General features: G+C 43.8%; 2 protein-coding genes across 6 annotated transcripts in view; one reads left to right on the top strand and one right to left on the bottom strand.

Annotated features, from left to right (window-relative positions):
* ints9 (integrator complex subunit 9) overlaps positions 1 to 9,839 on the bottom strand; it is a 29,679-nt gene extending 19,840 nt beyond the window's left edge. The window contains exons 1-4 of the mRNA XM_067988586.1: positions 9,782 to 9,839; positions 3,903 to 4,030; positions 1,145 to 1,205; positions 252 to 314 (exon numbers count right to left, since the gene is read on the bottom strand). Coding sequence (XP_067844687.1) covers positions 252 to 314; positions 1,145 to 1,205; positions 3,903 to 4,030; positions 9,782 to 9,790 — 261 coding nt within the window. The 5' untranslated portion in view covers positions 9,791 to 9,839. The remainder of the gene's footprint in view (positions 1 to 251; positions 315 to 1,144; positions 1,206 to 3,902; positions 4,031 to 9,781) is intronic.
* A 225-nt stretch (positions 9,840 to 10,064) lies between these two features.
* The window catches only part of LOC137324369 (homeobox-containing protein 1-like), a 51,717-nt gene continuing 47,013 nt past the window's right edge, over positions 10,065 to 14,768 (top strand). For 3 of the 5 annotated variants that reach the window (XR_010963595.1, XM_067988584.1, XM_067988582.1), the window contains exon 1: positions 10,065 to 10,316. The gene's annotated coding sequence lies outside the window, so the exon portion shown is untranslated. The remainder of the gene's footprint in view (positions 10,317 to 14,768) is intronic. The other 2 variants (XM_067988585.1, XM_067988583.1) reach the window with 1 other exon arrangement.

Raw genomic sequence — 14,768 nt, 5'->3', positions numbered from 1 at the left:
TATCTCTTTATGTGGCTTGGTGTCAAATTCTGCTTGATAATGCTTCTGTGAAGCGCCTTGGGATGTTTTACTACGTTAAAGGCGTGATATAAAGTTGTTGTTGTTATTGCTAGAGGTACTAATATGAATGGGAGTCCACTGCTTTGCTACTGGTACGAATGGAAATCTAATGCTTCACCACTGAAGACATCAGGCTACTGCTCTTTCTCATGTCATGTCACCTACTCAGACACAATGTAATTTTTTTTTACCTCAGGTAGGCAGAATTCTGGTACAGAGTCAACGAACACTCGCCCAGCACAATCTTTCAGCTCCTACAGTGAAAACAGTATATTAGTACTGGTAAAATTATATGCAAAATATTACAAGTAAGGTAACAGTATCTTGTAAGCATCTAATCGTTTCTCAACGAGTGAGGTAAAATTTGTGCCATTTTCACAGAGTTTAATCAGAAATTTCAATACAGAAAGAGGCCATTTAGTATATCGTGCCTGTGCTAGCTGCACATCAGAGCCCATAGGAATGATTTGTAACAAAAAAAATCTTCGTTCAATGGCACCCCTCCCTACCTCGCATGCTCACCACAGGAGAATCCCAAAGTTCTAGCCTTGATTTCCTTTTCCTTGTCTACATGCTGTCACTCAGTGCGTCACCATAGGGATGGAGTTACTCCCCATATGTACGCTGCCAACACTCCACACTCTGCCACTTCCCTTGACTCCACGACAACCTCTGTGTTGCCCAAGTTGTGGATCAACAAGAAATCTTATCAAGAGCAAAGCCAACCTATTTGTCTCCTGTCAAAAAACCTGGAGCACCTGATCTCAACTGGGGTGTCATTGGAAAGCAACAGGTGCATTCCAGGCACTTCCATGGGGAAGGGGGAAGAAACAAAAATGGAAAAGTCACCTTTATACTGCTGCTATGTACTTCCTACTGTTTGCCTGCAGAGAATGTACAAGCGGAAGTGCCAGGCATAATGTCCAGCCCTTCCTCTTTAATGGAAATGAGACACATCACTGGGTCTCACCCAAATTAAGAAAGGCAAAAATATTATCTACTGCAACAACTTTCTGAGAATAATTATTAACAGTATTCAGAATGAATTTTCTCACGTTTATACAGTGTACCGCTTCTACTATACCTTTTCTAGCATGGTATTTCCATCTTTTGAAATCCAGCCTGGTAGCTTAGAAAGTCTTGGGCTTAGGGAGAAAAACAAACATGATTTTAAAAAATGCTTTTTCCCGGTTAAAGCATTTTCATTTATACGTAATGATGTTTAAAGGCCTCTTAATACAAGCACCATTGGTCTGAGACTGGCACCCGTGTAGAATGATGTGAGGCCTGTAGACCCGAGTTATACTGCAGGCTGTAGCATTACACTCTGCATAGGAATGACAGAGCTCTGTGTATGCATCCTCGCATCCACGTGCAACAGTCTCTTCACCAACATCTGTACACTGGTTAAAATTTTACATTAGAATGGAGCTAACTAAACAGACCAGTGGGTGGACAAGTGATTTGACACAGCACACCACCATCCATGACAAATCCTGCAAATTTCCACACTTATCACATGATGCTACAATTCTACGCAAAAAGTCATGGAGGTAGTGAAAATACCAACAAAATGCAACAAATCACTTGACATAGCTGTTGGCTTGCGCTCAATGTTAAAAATGAAGTTTTAAAACTTTTAAAATCTGGTTTCATTCCAGAACAGGGTTACATGGCAAAGGCTACAAAGCAAAACAAGCAAGACTACTTCCGGGAGTTGGTCTAACACTCCTTCCCCAAGTATAGGTGGCTATGCACCAAAATTATACACACTTTGTAACACACTTTAGCATCCTGTCCTCACACCACAACCAGCATGGTATAATTTCAAAAGTTTCAATTTCACATGGGGGACTTACTTGAGTGTTGAATCCTTTATTTGCATGGGCAGCCACCTCAGACATAGACTGTCAAATGCCCTTTCATGTTCTGGATGCATATCGATACTCAGACAACAGGATTAATGATTCCACCCTTCCTTCAGATTTTGCGACAATTTTTCCTGAAGGCACTGACTCACGCTGGGTTACAGTTTCAGGACTGTAGCTGTCCTTCAATACCTTGCACAAGCGATCATTCCTTCTCACCTGGTCGGTGATATAGAGGCCGTGGTAAGGATTCAAAGGAGGGCCGCTAGAATGCGCCCTGATTTAAAAGTCCTTAGTTATCACGATAGGCTGAGAGCGCTAGGGTAAAAAAACTTTAGAAAAGCGTAGACTTTGGAGTGATTTAAAGCGATGAAAGATGACTGTGTCTGTGTGGGTAGACCATTTGAACTAGATAGGTTAGGGAAAACAAGGGGTCATGTGTATAAGCTATGAAAACATAGATGTCTGGAGGTGAATTCGCGGCAACAATTCAAAAAAAATCTGGATGAGTTCTTTGCTGTGGCTAATATCACCGTATACAAAAGGTAGGTGGGATGTAGGATGTGGACCACCTGGAACCTGTTTTGATTCACCTTCAGGGATTGGAGAGGAATTTCCCAGATTTTTTCCCCCCCCGAATTGGCCTAGGATTTTTTAACCTTTTTTTTTGCCTCTCCCAGGAGATTATATGGCTGCTGGTGGGAGGGGCCACTGGGGGTAATGATGCTTAGTTGCATCATGACTGTTTGGGACAGGCTTGATAGACTAGCGTTTCGTATGTTCCTGATATGTGAGCCTAGACAGTCAGCGTTAGCAGGCTATTTGACTATAGAAGGATGACATCCATTCCTCACCCAATGTCCACACTGGAAGAGTTTCCAGATGGGAGTCACTGGATATTGATTTGTGGGGCCACTGGAAAATCGCAAAGGATTGTGGCAAAAATTGCAGAGATTTTCCATCATTTCTTGTGTAGCAATTGCAGGCTACTGTGGATAAGTCTTGGTACCCTCTGTTGCTAAATCTGACAGTTAGATTGTTTCATTAAGGGTTAAATTGTTATACAATTGTTAATCGCCACTCTCTTCCCAACTCACGGAGTTAACCTTCTTCCCACCTCCCATTTTGCGCTGGTACGTCTCGTGACGCGCTGACGCGCTTCTTGCCCTAACCCTCATTCACGTTGCCACTCTTAAAATCCCCCCAGCTCACAATGGCACTCTCCTCCCTCCACAGTTCTTGAAGCCAGTCTCCTCCGATGGTGCTGCTGTTCCAGAGGATTGAACTTCGCTGAACGCTGATGAGAATTCCAGATCTCGCAAAAGTACCAGAGATCACAGATTTTCTGCCCACACAGTGCAATCTTACCTGAACAACAGCAATGTCAGGTAGGAGCAGGACGGTTTATGCGGTCTTGAGGAGGGAGGAAGGCCCCCCCGAGAGGCAGGATTTTCATACATTTCGTGATTTAAAAAATCTGCAGCAGGAACACAGGCTGATTTTTGTTAGTCGGAGCCTAGGGTCACTGATACCAATTATTTCACCCATATCGTTACCTTAGTTTAGCTAAGGTAATTCAGCAGAAACTGGGGATTTAACCCAGGGGCAACAACATTATTGCTGTTGTTCAGTGAGTTGGGAAGAGAGTGGCAATTAATAATTGTATAACAATTTAACACTTAATGAAACAATCTAACTGTCAGATTTAGCAACAGAGAGTACCAAAACTTATCCACAGTAGCCTGCAATTGCTACACAAGAAATGATGGAAAATCTCTGCAATTTTTGCCACAACCAGGTGGTGTAAAGTCAAATCATCAGTGGAGCTTATGTGATTTACGATTTTAAATGTCACCTAGAAATATTAGGAAACTCAACAGGATACACCCTAAGTACAGTACCCAGTGAAGGCTGATCCAACTGATCACAGGATTACTTTGCCGTGCGTTTTTCCACTGAGGTTCCCCAGCTTACCTGTGGACAAGTGGCAAAGGCAGGAAGTGGAGGGCCGAGGTCATGTCCAACCCACAGTCCAACATGATGGTGGTGGACTTGAACTTCAGGACATTGCATGGCAATGTCGGATGACCAGACAAGCAGTACTGAGGGAGAAAGCAAAAGATCAGGGTTTCATTCCTCACAGAAACACACACCACACCACACACATAAACATATAAACACAGATAGGGAAGGGAAGCAGTACTAATAAAACAAATTATTCTCCTCCAATTAAAGTGACCACGTCGCCCAGTAACTTTGCCATTGGAACTCGCTGAATTAATTCCCCTATTGGCTGGAGCAACACTGATAACTCAATCTTTAACTTGCTGGTTACGGCTTATGAAAAATAATAGATTCCAGCAAGCAATAGTTTCTTTTCCTATACCCTCTCCTGTCCTTACTCAATGGCCACATGGGCACTTTCTGCAGGGGCTGTTAGATAGCAATCAACAACAAACTGCATTTATATGGGCACTTCACAGAGATGCAAGAAAATAAATGGATGTCAAGCCAAAGAAGGAGACATGAGAAGGGGTGAGCAAAAGCTTGGTCAAAGAGGTGGGCTTAAAGGAGAAATGAGAGCTGGAGAGGAGGAGGGGTTTACAGAGGGTATTCCAGAGCATGTGGCCTAGGCGGCTAAAAGCATGGCCGCCAATGGTAGGGCAAAGGGAGGGGGTGCACAGAGTCCAGAGTCAGAGAAATGAAGTGTTCGGGAGGGGCTGTAGTGTTGGAAGAGGTTACAGAGGTATCTGTAGAGGCGCCATTCGGGAAGAACCTTAGTTGATTCTCCCACCCCCTTCCCTTAACGCAGGGGTACTTAGGACATTTGTAACCCTCATTGTCACTGCCTCAGCTGAGGTCAGTTAACTCAACACAGACCACGGACCAAACCTGGGAGCTCCTAATCTGTATTTTTCAGCTATTCACCAGACAAAATTGCTGAGTCATTCTCCACATCCTTATAGACCGTTGCCAGCCTACTGCCTGATTTTCCCACGATGTGGCAGTGGAGTTAGCAGGAAATGCAAGACAAATGACAAGCTGATGTCATGTCCACCACAGTAATGTAAAATTTGTATATCCTGGGGTTCAGGTGGCCTCAGGACTTCACAGAGGACAGTCTCTAGCCATAAACTGCAATTTATGATCATTGGCAAAAGAACCAGATGGGAGATGAGAAGAACATTTTTTAAGCAGCAAATTGTTATGATCTGGAATGCACTGCCTGAAAGGGTGGTGGAAGCAGATTCAATAGTAACTTTCAAATGGGAATTGGATGTATACATTGAGAAAGAAAAATTTGCAGGACTATGGGGAAAGAGAGGAGGAGTGGGACTAATTGGATAGCTCTGTCAAAGAGTCAGCACAGGCACGATGAGCTGAATGGCCTCTTTCTGTGCTGTAAGGTTCTATAATTTCAAGAGGTGCAGATCTGTAATGACGTTACTATATTGTAAGAATATTGGGGATAGAAATAAAATTGATATCTCTTGCTTGGCAATATTAACCATGATGCATTGCGAGCCACGCTTGCATGTTTTTGCTTAAGTGGAAAATCACTGACTTCAAACTATCACTAAACTTTGTTAACCACACCACAAAATAATCACAAGCTGCCTGGCTGACTCAGGAAGATAGTGGAACAATGGTTCCAAGATAGCTGCAGAAAGTGGAACAATGGCAAGACAGTTAAGGCAGTTAAAGAAAAAAAACATTGTAAAACCACTTCGACCTTTCTAGATAACCACTTGGTCCCTTCCCACTGTCCAGGGCCCCAAACACTCCTTCCTTGTACTTCTTTCAATTTAGTATACTGTATTCACTGCTTACGACGCGGTCTCCTCTACATTGGGGAGACCAAACGCAGACTGGGTGATTGCTTTGCTGAACACTTCCGCGCAGTCCGCAAGCATGACTCTGACCTTCTGGTCGCTTGCCATTTTAATTCTCTGTCCCACTCCCACCTCTCTGTCCTCGGCCTCCTACGTTGTTCCAATGAAGCTCAACGGAAGCTTGAGGAACAACACCTCATCTTTCGATTAGACACTTTACAACCTTCCGGACTCAACATTGATTTCAATAACTTCAGATCATAACCACTGCTTCCATTTTTTTCCAGACAGCAAGTGCTGGTAATGGTTCTGCTGTTGCCATTTGCAGCTCCTCTGGACCCATCTTTTGTTTCTTTATTTGTCCCATTACCACCCTCCTTGCTTTGCACCATCATCCCTTTTGTCATTTAATCACTCCTGCCCTCCATCCTATCACAGACCTTCCCTTTTGTTCTTTCCTTCCCTCCCTCCCTCCCCCCTGCTTTGCCTGGCTCTGTATTTACTTAAAAACTGTTAAATCTTTAACTTCTCCGGTACGGGCTCGATGGGCCGAATGGCCTTCTTCCGTTCTGTAACCATTCTATGATTCTTCCAGTTCTGACGAAAGGTCTTCGACCTGAAACGTTAACTCTGTTTCTTTCTCCACAGATGCTGCCTGACATGCTGAGTATTTCCAGCATTTTCTTTAGATAACCACCTGGAGGTTTGTGCATAACAACTCCATATATGGTCTGAAGGAACTGTTTCGATGACTATAAGAATCCAAAGCCCCCTGAGCTCAGGGTAGAGAGAAGCCAGCGGAAAGCACCACGCTACTAAAGAAGTTTAGACCACCACGGCACGATAGTAGTTGTGCACTCTACCCGGGATTGAACGGGGTAATACTGTTCTGATCTTTGTATCGCTACTGCTTATAATGTGCGTATTTATATGTTTGGATTGAATTTCAATAAAGATCATTGATTGCCATATTGGTGTCATCTCCGAATCTCTTACAATATATACTGATACCAATGAAATATATGTGTAACAGGCAGACAAGTGTGCGCAATAGAATGAATGCTCATGATTCTGTGCTGGAAAGGCATAATTTTCCCATTATTCACATAAGGTTCACAGCTTGTACTGTTTACCAGTGTATATGCAAGAGATTTATTCATTCATGAATATGCACACACCCTAAATCTAAAGATGGAGAGCCACAAGTTTTCAGACAGCCTGGCACATATTTTTTTCTTTTTTTAAAAAAAAAATCACCACTGGTGAGAGAGATCATTTATCAAATATTCACACATATGCACTGGCATATAAAAACCAGGAAACTCCAAACAGCCAAGTTAACACTATGGAATATACACACTATTATAACATTGGAAAATGATCTACATTTTGGAATATTCTTCAGAAATAAAAACAGCAGGTTACAATTAAAAGGACGTCTGGGTGAATTGTGGTACCTCAGGGACTAAGATGGGCTAAAGTATTCACTCATTTTCTCAGTATGTCTGAAAGAAATACATTTTCAATGAGTTCTTATTAAAACAAGATTTCCTAGTAGCGGTTCATCATTAATCATGGGCATGGATGAAGAGAGACCTGTTCAAGATCATCTCCTGTACCCACACAGTCACTTCCAGGGTGTCCAAAGTTCCATCCCTAGATCCCTCTTATTCCTCACCTATATGCTGACCCTCGGTGACATTAACCATTAGCACAGGGTCAGCTTTCACAATAGCCACCTTAACCTTTCCAGCATCACCCTTGTTTTCACAACTGTTGTTGTGCTATCCCAACACCAGCCAAACAGACAGAACTTTTTGCAGCTCAACATCATCAAAACTAAAGTTATTCCTATTTGGCTCCAGCTAGAAACTCCACACATTGGCCCCTGATCATATCCCCTTCCTGGTCAAGTTCAACCTTGGTGTCCTTTTCAACCCTAAGGTGAGCTTTAAACTGCAGTCACTCAATCACCAAAATTGCCTACTTCCATTTCTAAAATATTGTCCATCTCCATCCCAACCTCACCATGATTACCGCTGAAAGCATTATCCATTCCTTTAACACTGGACAGTCTGTAAGAATACTGGAGATAGGAGTAAAATGGACATCTCTCGTTTGGCCATATTAACCATCCTGCATTGCAGAATGGTCTATCCTGGATTGCTTTTTCTTAGATGACTCAAACCACACCACAAGACAGTTACAAGCTGCCTGCCTAACTCCAGAAATTTCATTTCCACACCGTTCACCTGAGGAAGGAGGAAGCCTCCGAAAGCTTGTGGAATTTAAAATAAATTTGTTGGACTATAACTTGGTGTTGTGAAATTGTTTACAATTGTCAACCCCAGTCCATCACCGGCATCTCCACGTCATAACTCCAGAAAGATAGCGGATTAATGGTTCTGAGATAGCAGCAGAAAAACTATTGACTTTACGAACAATGGCAAGACAGTTAAGACAGTTAAAGGAAAAACCATCGACTTTAGGAACAATGGCAAGACAGATAAGACATTTAAGGGAAAAACCACTGACTTTAGGAACAATGGCGAGACAGATAAGACAGTTAAAGGAAAACCACTGACCTTGCTAGATAACCACCTGGAGGTTTGTGAAAAACAATTTCTTATTTGAAAGGGTGTGCATGACCAGAACTATATAAAGGAAGGGCATAGCACCGGGTAGAGTTGTAGAGGTCAAGATGCCGCATCGTAAGGAGCCAGCTGGACTATGCGCTCTACCCAGAGGAGGAACAGGGTAATATCGTTTTACTTCTCTGTAAATTACTACTTAAATACTGAAATGTATTAATACTTGCAATAAAGAACTGTTGTACCCAATTTGGCGTCACCTCCGAATCTCTTACACCGTTCCTTAGCCCTCCTTGCTGGCTTCCTGAACTCTACCCAACATATATTCCAACTCATCTAGAACTTTGACACCCACATCCTATCTCACAAAAGCCCTGCTGACCTGTCACCCCTGTCTTCGCCAGCCTCCGCTAGCTCCCTACCCTCCAGGGCATTGACTCAAAATCCTCATCCTCACCTAAAAACCCCTTCACAGCCTTGCTCCTCTACAACTTCGTCTGGTCTACTGTATATTTTTGCATTCTACCATCTTACCCCTACATTCCAGAACTCCCTCCCTATCTCTTCCCCACTTTCAAAGCCTCCTTAAAACCTACTTCTTCTACCACCTCTCGTCCCTCCTAACCCTACCGAGGACTGATCCTCACCTCCCCTTCCCCAACCGTGGGTCGTTTTGCTACATCAGTCACGGAATCACCTGAGGAAGGAGGAAGCCTCCGAAAGCTTGTGAATTTCAAATAAAATTGCTGGACTATAACTTGGTGTTGTAAAATTGTTTACAATTGTCAACCCCAGTCCATCACCGGCATCTCCACATCACGGAATCATAGACTTTAGCAGCATTGAAGGAGACCAAATGCAAGTTGATGGGGGGAGTACACAGGGCACTTTTGCATGGATGAGTTAGGGGCACCTTCCTCATCCTTATCGGTCTTGTGAATATATAAAACTCAGGAAGGAGAAGAGGACTTTCGGCCCATTGAAGCTAAACCCTCCAAGCCGACTCACCAGAGCATCCAGATGTACCTCGAAACAGCCTCATGTAGCTTTTTGCCCCTACAAATCTGCCCAGCATGTTATTCCAAAACATTAATTCGAGTAAAGAAGCCTCTCCCCTTCTGACGAAAGGTCTTCGACCAGAAACGTTAACTCTGTTTCTTTCTCCACAGATGCTGCCTGGCTTGCTGAGCTCCTCCAGCATTTTCTGTTTTTATTTCTCCCCTTTACAGCTCTGTAAGTTCATAGTTGCTCATTCAAAATGCACGTCCTCTGCTCCTAATTGGAAGTGAAGTGATATTCTGGGTTGACTCTACCTGCACGCAACACAACCATCCCATATTAAGCAGACCTCCTTGAGATTAATCTGATCAACCTCTCTTCCTTCTTCACCCTTAAATCAGTTTCAAAATGAAAAATAAAAATTCCTCACCAGCTTCATCCTTTCCCCCTCTCACGCACCAAGAACCGTTTCCATGGAAAGCTTTTTTTTTTCGCGCGAGGAAGTCAAATGTCAAAGTTCGAGCGGTGGCTGGGGGTGGGGGTGAAAGCAAACGAGCCGGGAAGATAATACGCGTGCGCCCGCCGGCGCAAGGCACGGCGGGATTTGTAGTCCCGCGCTGACCTCACTTGTGTGAGTCACACGGCGGGGCGCCGGGGGTGGGCAACTACAAGTCCCAGCGGCCTCCGCGCGCGCGCTCCCGGTATCGTCGATTCGTCGTGTGTGTGTGGTGTGTGTGTGTGTGTGTATTTGTTGGGCCCCCTCTGTGGGAGTTTGGTGTTGTTAATCATGGCGGGTGTGAGGCAGACAAAGGCGCTGCGGTTCACTCCTGAAGTGGAGATTTAAGAAAGTTTCTGAGGGTTTCTTTTTTTCTTAAATGAGAGATTTATCTCTTTTTGGAAAAATAACTCATCTATTTAAATGGATGAGGTTATTCATAACAATCACAGAGGAAGCTGAGAAGGTGGTAAGTGCTTTAATTATTCCTGCTGAGAGAGAGAGCGCTGGAGGCTGTTTGTTTATTTTTTATGTGTGGGAGTGGATGGGAAGTGATTCTTGAGTCTTGTTTGAACTTCCCTTTTCACATTACTGTATCTGGATTGCTTTTACTTCAGGCCACGGACAGGATTTTTTATATATATATATATATGTGTGTGTGAGAATCTTGTATGGAATCAACTCAGGGCTAATTAACAGAACTGTCATTTTAAGGAAAATGCTGAGATTTATAATCAGAAAGGTGACACTTGATTGCAGATTTGTTTAAACACAAGGAACGGTGCTGATGTTATTCCAGAGTGCAATGCCTCAAAATAAATAAATGACATTTAAAAGGAAAATTGATGAATGTAACTTCAGTTGAGTGGGACATGGCATTTCTGAATGTAAGAGTGGTGTTGGAAAGTTAGAAAAGGTCCTTTCTGAAGAATCTCATGAGTGTCATGGTATGCAAGTAAGTTACAGTGGACTTTTGCATTGCATGATCTCACTGTACTAGATGACTTATGGCAGGTCTCCATGTGGAGGCAAGACACCCATAAAGTCATTGAATATATGTCTAACTGAGTTGTGGTCTTCTGCACTTAGCAAAGGATGGTATCATCCAATGTTAGCACCACACATTTAAAGCCAGATAAGTTATGGTAAAGATCATAGGTGGCTTCATATTCTTTAAATGTGACTTTTGAGTTTCTATGCTGCTGTGCACTGTGTGATTCACATCTGAGTTTTCACAGACTTATTATGCGTGTGCTGCAGAACCTGCAGCATACCTGGGTAACTTGCTGTGCCAGTTTGAAATTAGGAGGCTAGCTTGCCTTCGCTCTGTTTAAATTGAGGCTGTGCGGTGCTCTGTTCTTCATTGAATAGAGGTATGAGGATCAGATTCTCAATCAGCGGATATCTTTGAACATGCTTGCAAAATGGGTTGTTTTAAATTTGGTGCAGATTTTCTCAGTTATTTCATCTGGGACATCTCTTGTTTGGCAATATTAACCATCCTGAATTGCAAATCATTTTTGATTGCTTCTTCTGAAAGTGGAAGATTACTGGCTTAACACAATCACTGAATTTAGATGACTCAAACAACAAGACAGTAACAAGCTGCCTGCCTGACCCTGGAAAGATAGCGAATTAATGGTTCCAAGATAGCAGCAGAAAAACCATTGACCTTAGGAACAATGGCGAGCCAGTTAAGACAGTTAAAGAGAAAACCATTGACTTTAGGAAGAATGGCGAGAAAGATATAACAGTCAAAGGTAAACCATTGACTTTGCTAGATAACCACCTGGAAGTTTGCGAAAAACAATTCCTTGTTTGAAAGGGTGTACGTGACTAGAGCTGTATGAAAGAAGGGCTTACCACTGGGTAGAGTTGTAGAGATCAAGACACTGCACCATAAGGGGCCAGCTGGACTATGCACTCTACCCAGAGGAGGAACAGGGTTATATCTTTTTACTTCTCTGTAAATTACTGCTTAAATACTGAAATATTAATACTTGCTTGTGCTTGCCATAAAGGACTGTTGTACCCAATTTGGTGTCACCTCCGAATCTCTTACAAAGTGGTGAGTCAAGCAGGAGGTGACAAACAGCAGCCAGTGATTAGAGTATAAGCGAGTCCCTATGACAGTGCAACTCTGTTTGTTAAGGGAGGAAACCGTTTTGCGGGAGTGCAGGACTCGTAAAGGGACCGCCAGTAATATAGGTAGTCATGGGGGACATAGAAGAGGTGTTAAAAAGGAAACTAGAGAAATGCCCCCACTGACTCCACACTAAACACTTTCATAGGTTCTCTGTTAATAAGGGGTAGGGTCAATCGTAGGGGCAGGACCATCTTTCCCTTTGTGGTATTACAAGGTTTCCTGACCAGATAGGCGCTCCCATACCTCCTTGCTATACATAGGTCATAGTCTGCTTTATACCATTCCCGTAGGTGTTTATCCGTTACCCACTTTTAGCACCCTGTTATTCTCAATATTGTTCAATCCCTGCTGCACTTGTAGCACAAAACTTTCATACATCCCACAGGTAATTCCTGTAGGAACCTTCTGATTTTCATAGTCCTGATTTGTGGCGTTAATCATCTCATTGATTTTGCCGTATTCTTAGTCAATTCCTGGATGGAAGTCATCCCCTGCCCAGACTCGTATATTAAATCTTGGTCCACCTGATTCAGCCCCCTGAGTATACTCTTAAGTTGTAACCTTATGACCTCATCATGCTCCCTCAAGGATTCTGTGTCTATTCTGTTCCCAATGCCAGTTCCTGCAGCGGCCCCTATTCCTATCCATTCTGCCATGGTATGCTTTTTCCGTGTATTTGTGTTCTCTTGTTCCAAAGAGGACCCCTCCTTACTATCCTCCCTTCCGGCGTTCAGTTGGTGGAAGGCGCGTACCAATTGTTATAGCATTGCTCAGTACAATCGTACATAGGTGGGACACCACAGGCCGGGGGTACACAGATCTTTGAGAGGGAAACTAGTACCAACGCCAGGTCGTATCGGATGTTGTTGTATAATTTCTGATGAGTGCGTATGACCACCAACCCATTGCTGGGTCCCGGTTGTATTAAGGGACACTCTGGGTTATCTGGTTTCACCGTGGTGTTGGTTTCATTAAATTCAGACGCAATCTTGAGGATTAGCCACCTTGTCCCAAAGACCCTCTGCCCATTCCAGGTACTATTTTCCTTCAGGCTGGCTTGGCCTCCTGATGTATTTATATATTGGCACATAGGGAAACTGCGAACCACCCCATCCTGATTGCTGATATGACTCCCTTCACTGGGTATCCCAAAATCGGATATGTATTCCCTATCCTTGAGAAATTTGGGAGTCCATTGTTGGTAAGGGGAGGTCTTATTATGTCGACAAGTGAGAATCTGGGGATATCCTGGTTCATTCGTGACCACCGGGGTATTGTTGGTGACTGTTCTTTCCATGGACGAAGTAATGTCCACCTGACATGCCGTCTGAGCCTCTTCCTGTCCCTGGGACGTGATGTTGTTCTTGCAGATGGAGCTTCATACACAGTGTGGTCCAATTACTGTACACCAACTCTCACACCCCTGTTCTCCTTTACTCAGTACAATTAGTCCTACAATGGTGGTGAGGAGAAGTACCCTGGACACCATTTGTTATCCGAATTCTCATCTGCGAATGTCGGTAAATCAAGCACAGTGTCTGCTTACTTATCAATTAATTTTTTGTCTTCCTGTGCATTTCTACAGTTTTCAGTTGGTTAATATGGTGCTATCAGTTGTGTTTTGCCTTCCCTGTTCCTGTACCAAATAAACAGCCGGACTTGTCTTGTCTACAATTGGCAACTGCCCTTTCCACTTTGGCTCAAACTCGTGAGCTCGTTTCCCATAGTCCAGCACCATTACAACATCTCCCACCTCGTACCGAAATGGTGACCATGGCATTTGGAGGGCATGTAGATCTGGTGAGGTTTAGATACGGGACATGGATGCCACCGTTGGTCCTGGTAGTTGCCAGGGATCACCAATATTTGCTGCCTTTTTGGCAGCTTGGTCTGTGCTGAATTACCTGGGGAATGGGGGTCGATAGCCTTAGAATGGGCTTTAACTTTTCCAATAGAGCAATTGACTGCGGGTTTTAAGAACTTGCCACAATTTCTGGAAAAGATGGGCATGAATAAGGAGTTTACCATCAGTGGTATTAAACTGATTTTTCTGGAACAGCGGCAGAGATAACACGGTGTTAATGGTTTAGGCACTATCGATCCGTCGATGCGTACATCCATAGCTTCTGGTATAGGATTCTTCTAAAGGGGATGGATTTCGAATTGCAACAGGGGAAGTGGGCACTCATGAGGTTCCCCTTCATACAGCATTAACCATGGTAGTGACATGGTTTGTTTAGGGGTGATGCCCAAGTGTCTTGCCACGAGTAAAGGTCCAGTGGCTCAACCGGGCTTTGGATATTAGCGTATCGCCAGGTCATACGAGCAGGTACAATGGTGTATGCGGGGAGTGAAGCACTAGAATCGAATCCAGTTATAAAGGTGAAGTGCTTGAACGCCCAAAATGTGGCCAACAGGTGGCGTTCACTGGGGTCACAGGCCTTTTCCACTGCGGTGAGGATTCTGGATGTATATGCAATGGGGAAGAGTTTCCCTTGAATCTCCTGACTGGAGCTTGGCGGCCATCCTCTATCAGTAAACCCCACCTCTAGATGGAATGGCTTCTCGGGATCTGGGCAATAAGGCATGCGGCCTGCATTACTGCCTCCTTAAGCGTCGGCACTGCCATAGTATGCTCCTCCATCCAGTGTTCCCTTACATCATCGTTTTTCCCTTACAGTAGCTCATACAAAGGTTTAGTCAATTCAGCGAAACGTGGAATAAATGCTCCCTGATATCCTACCAGTCCTAACAGTGATCAGAGCGCAGTCTTGG

The sequence above is a fragment of the Heptranchias perlo genome, chromosome 8, assembly GCF_035084215.1.
Source record: "Heptranchias perlo isolate sHepPer1 chromosome 8, sHepPer1.hap1, whole genome shotgun sequence".
Classification (NCBI taxonomy): Eukaryota; Metazoa; Chordata; class Chondrichthyes; order Hexanchiformes; family Hexanchidae; genus Heptranchias; species Heptranchias perlo.
Note: the sequence above shows the minus strand (reverse complement) of the source record. Positions and strands in the feature narration are given on the sequence as shown.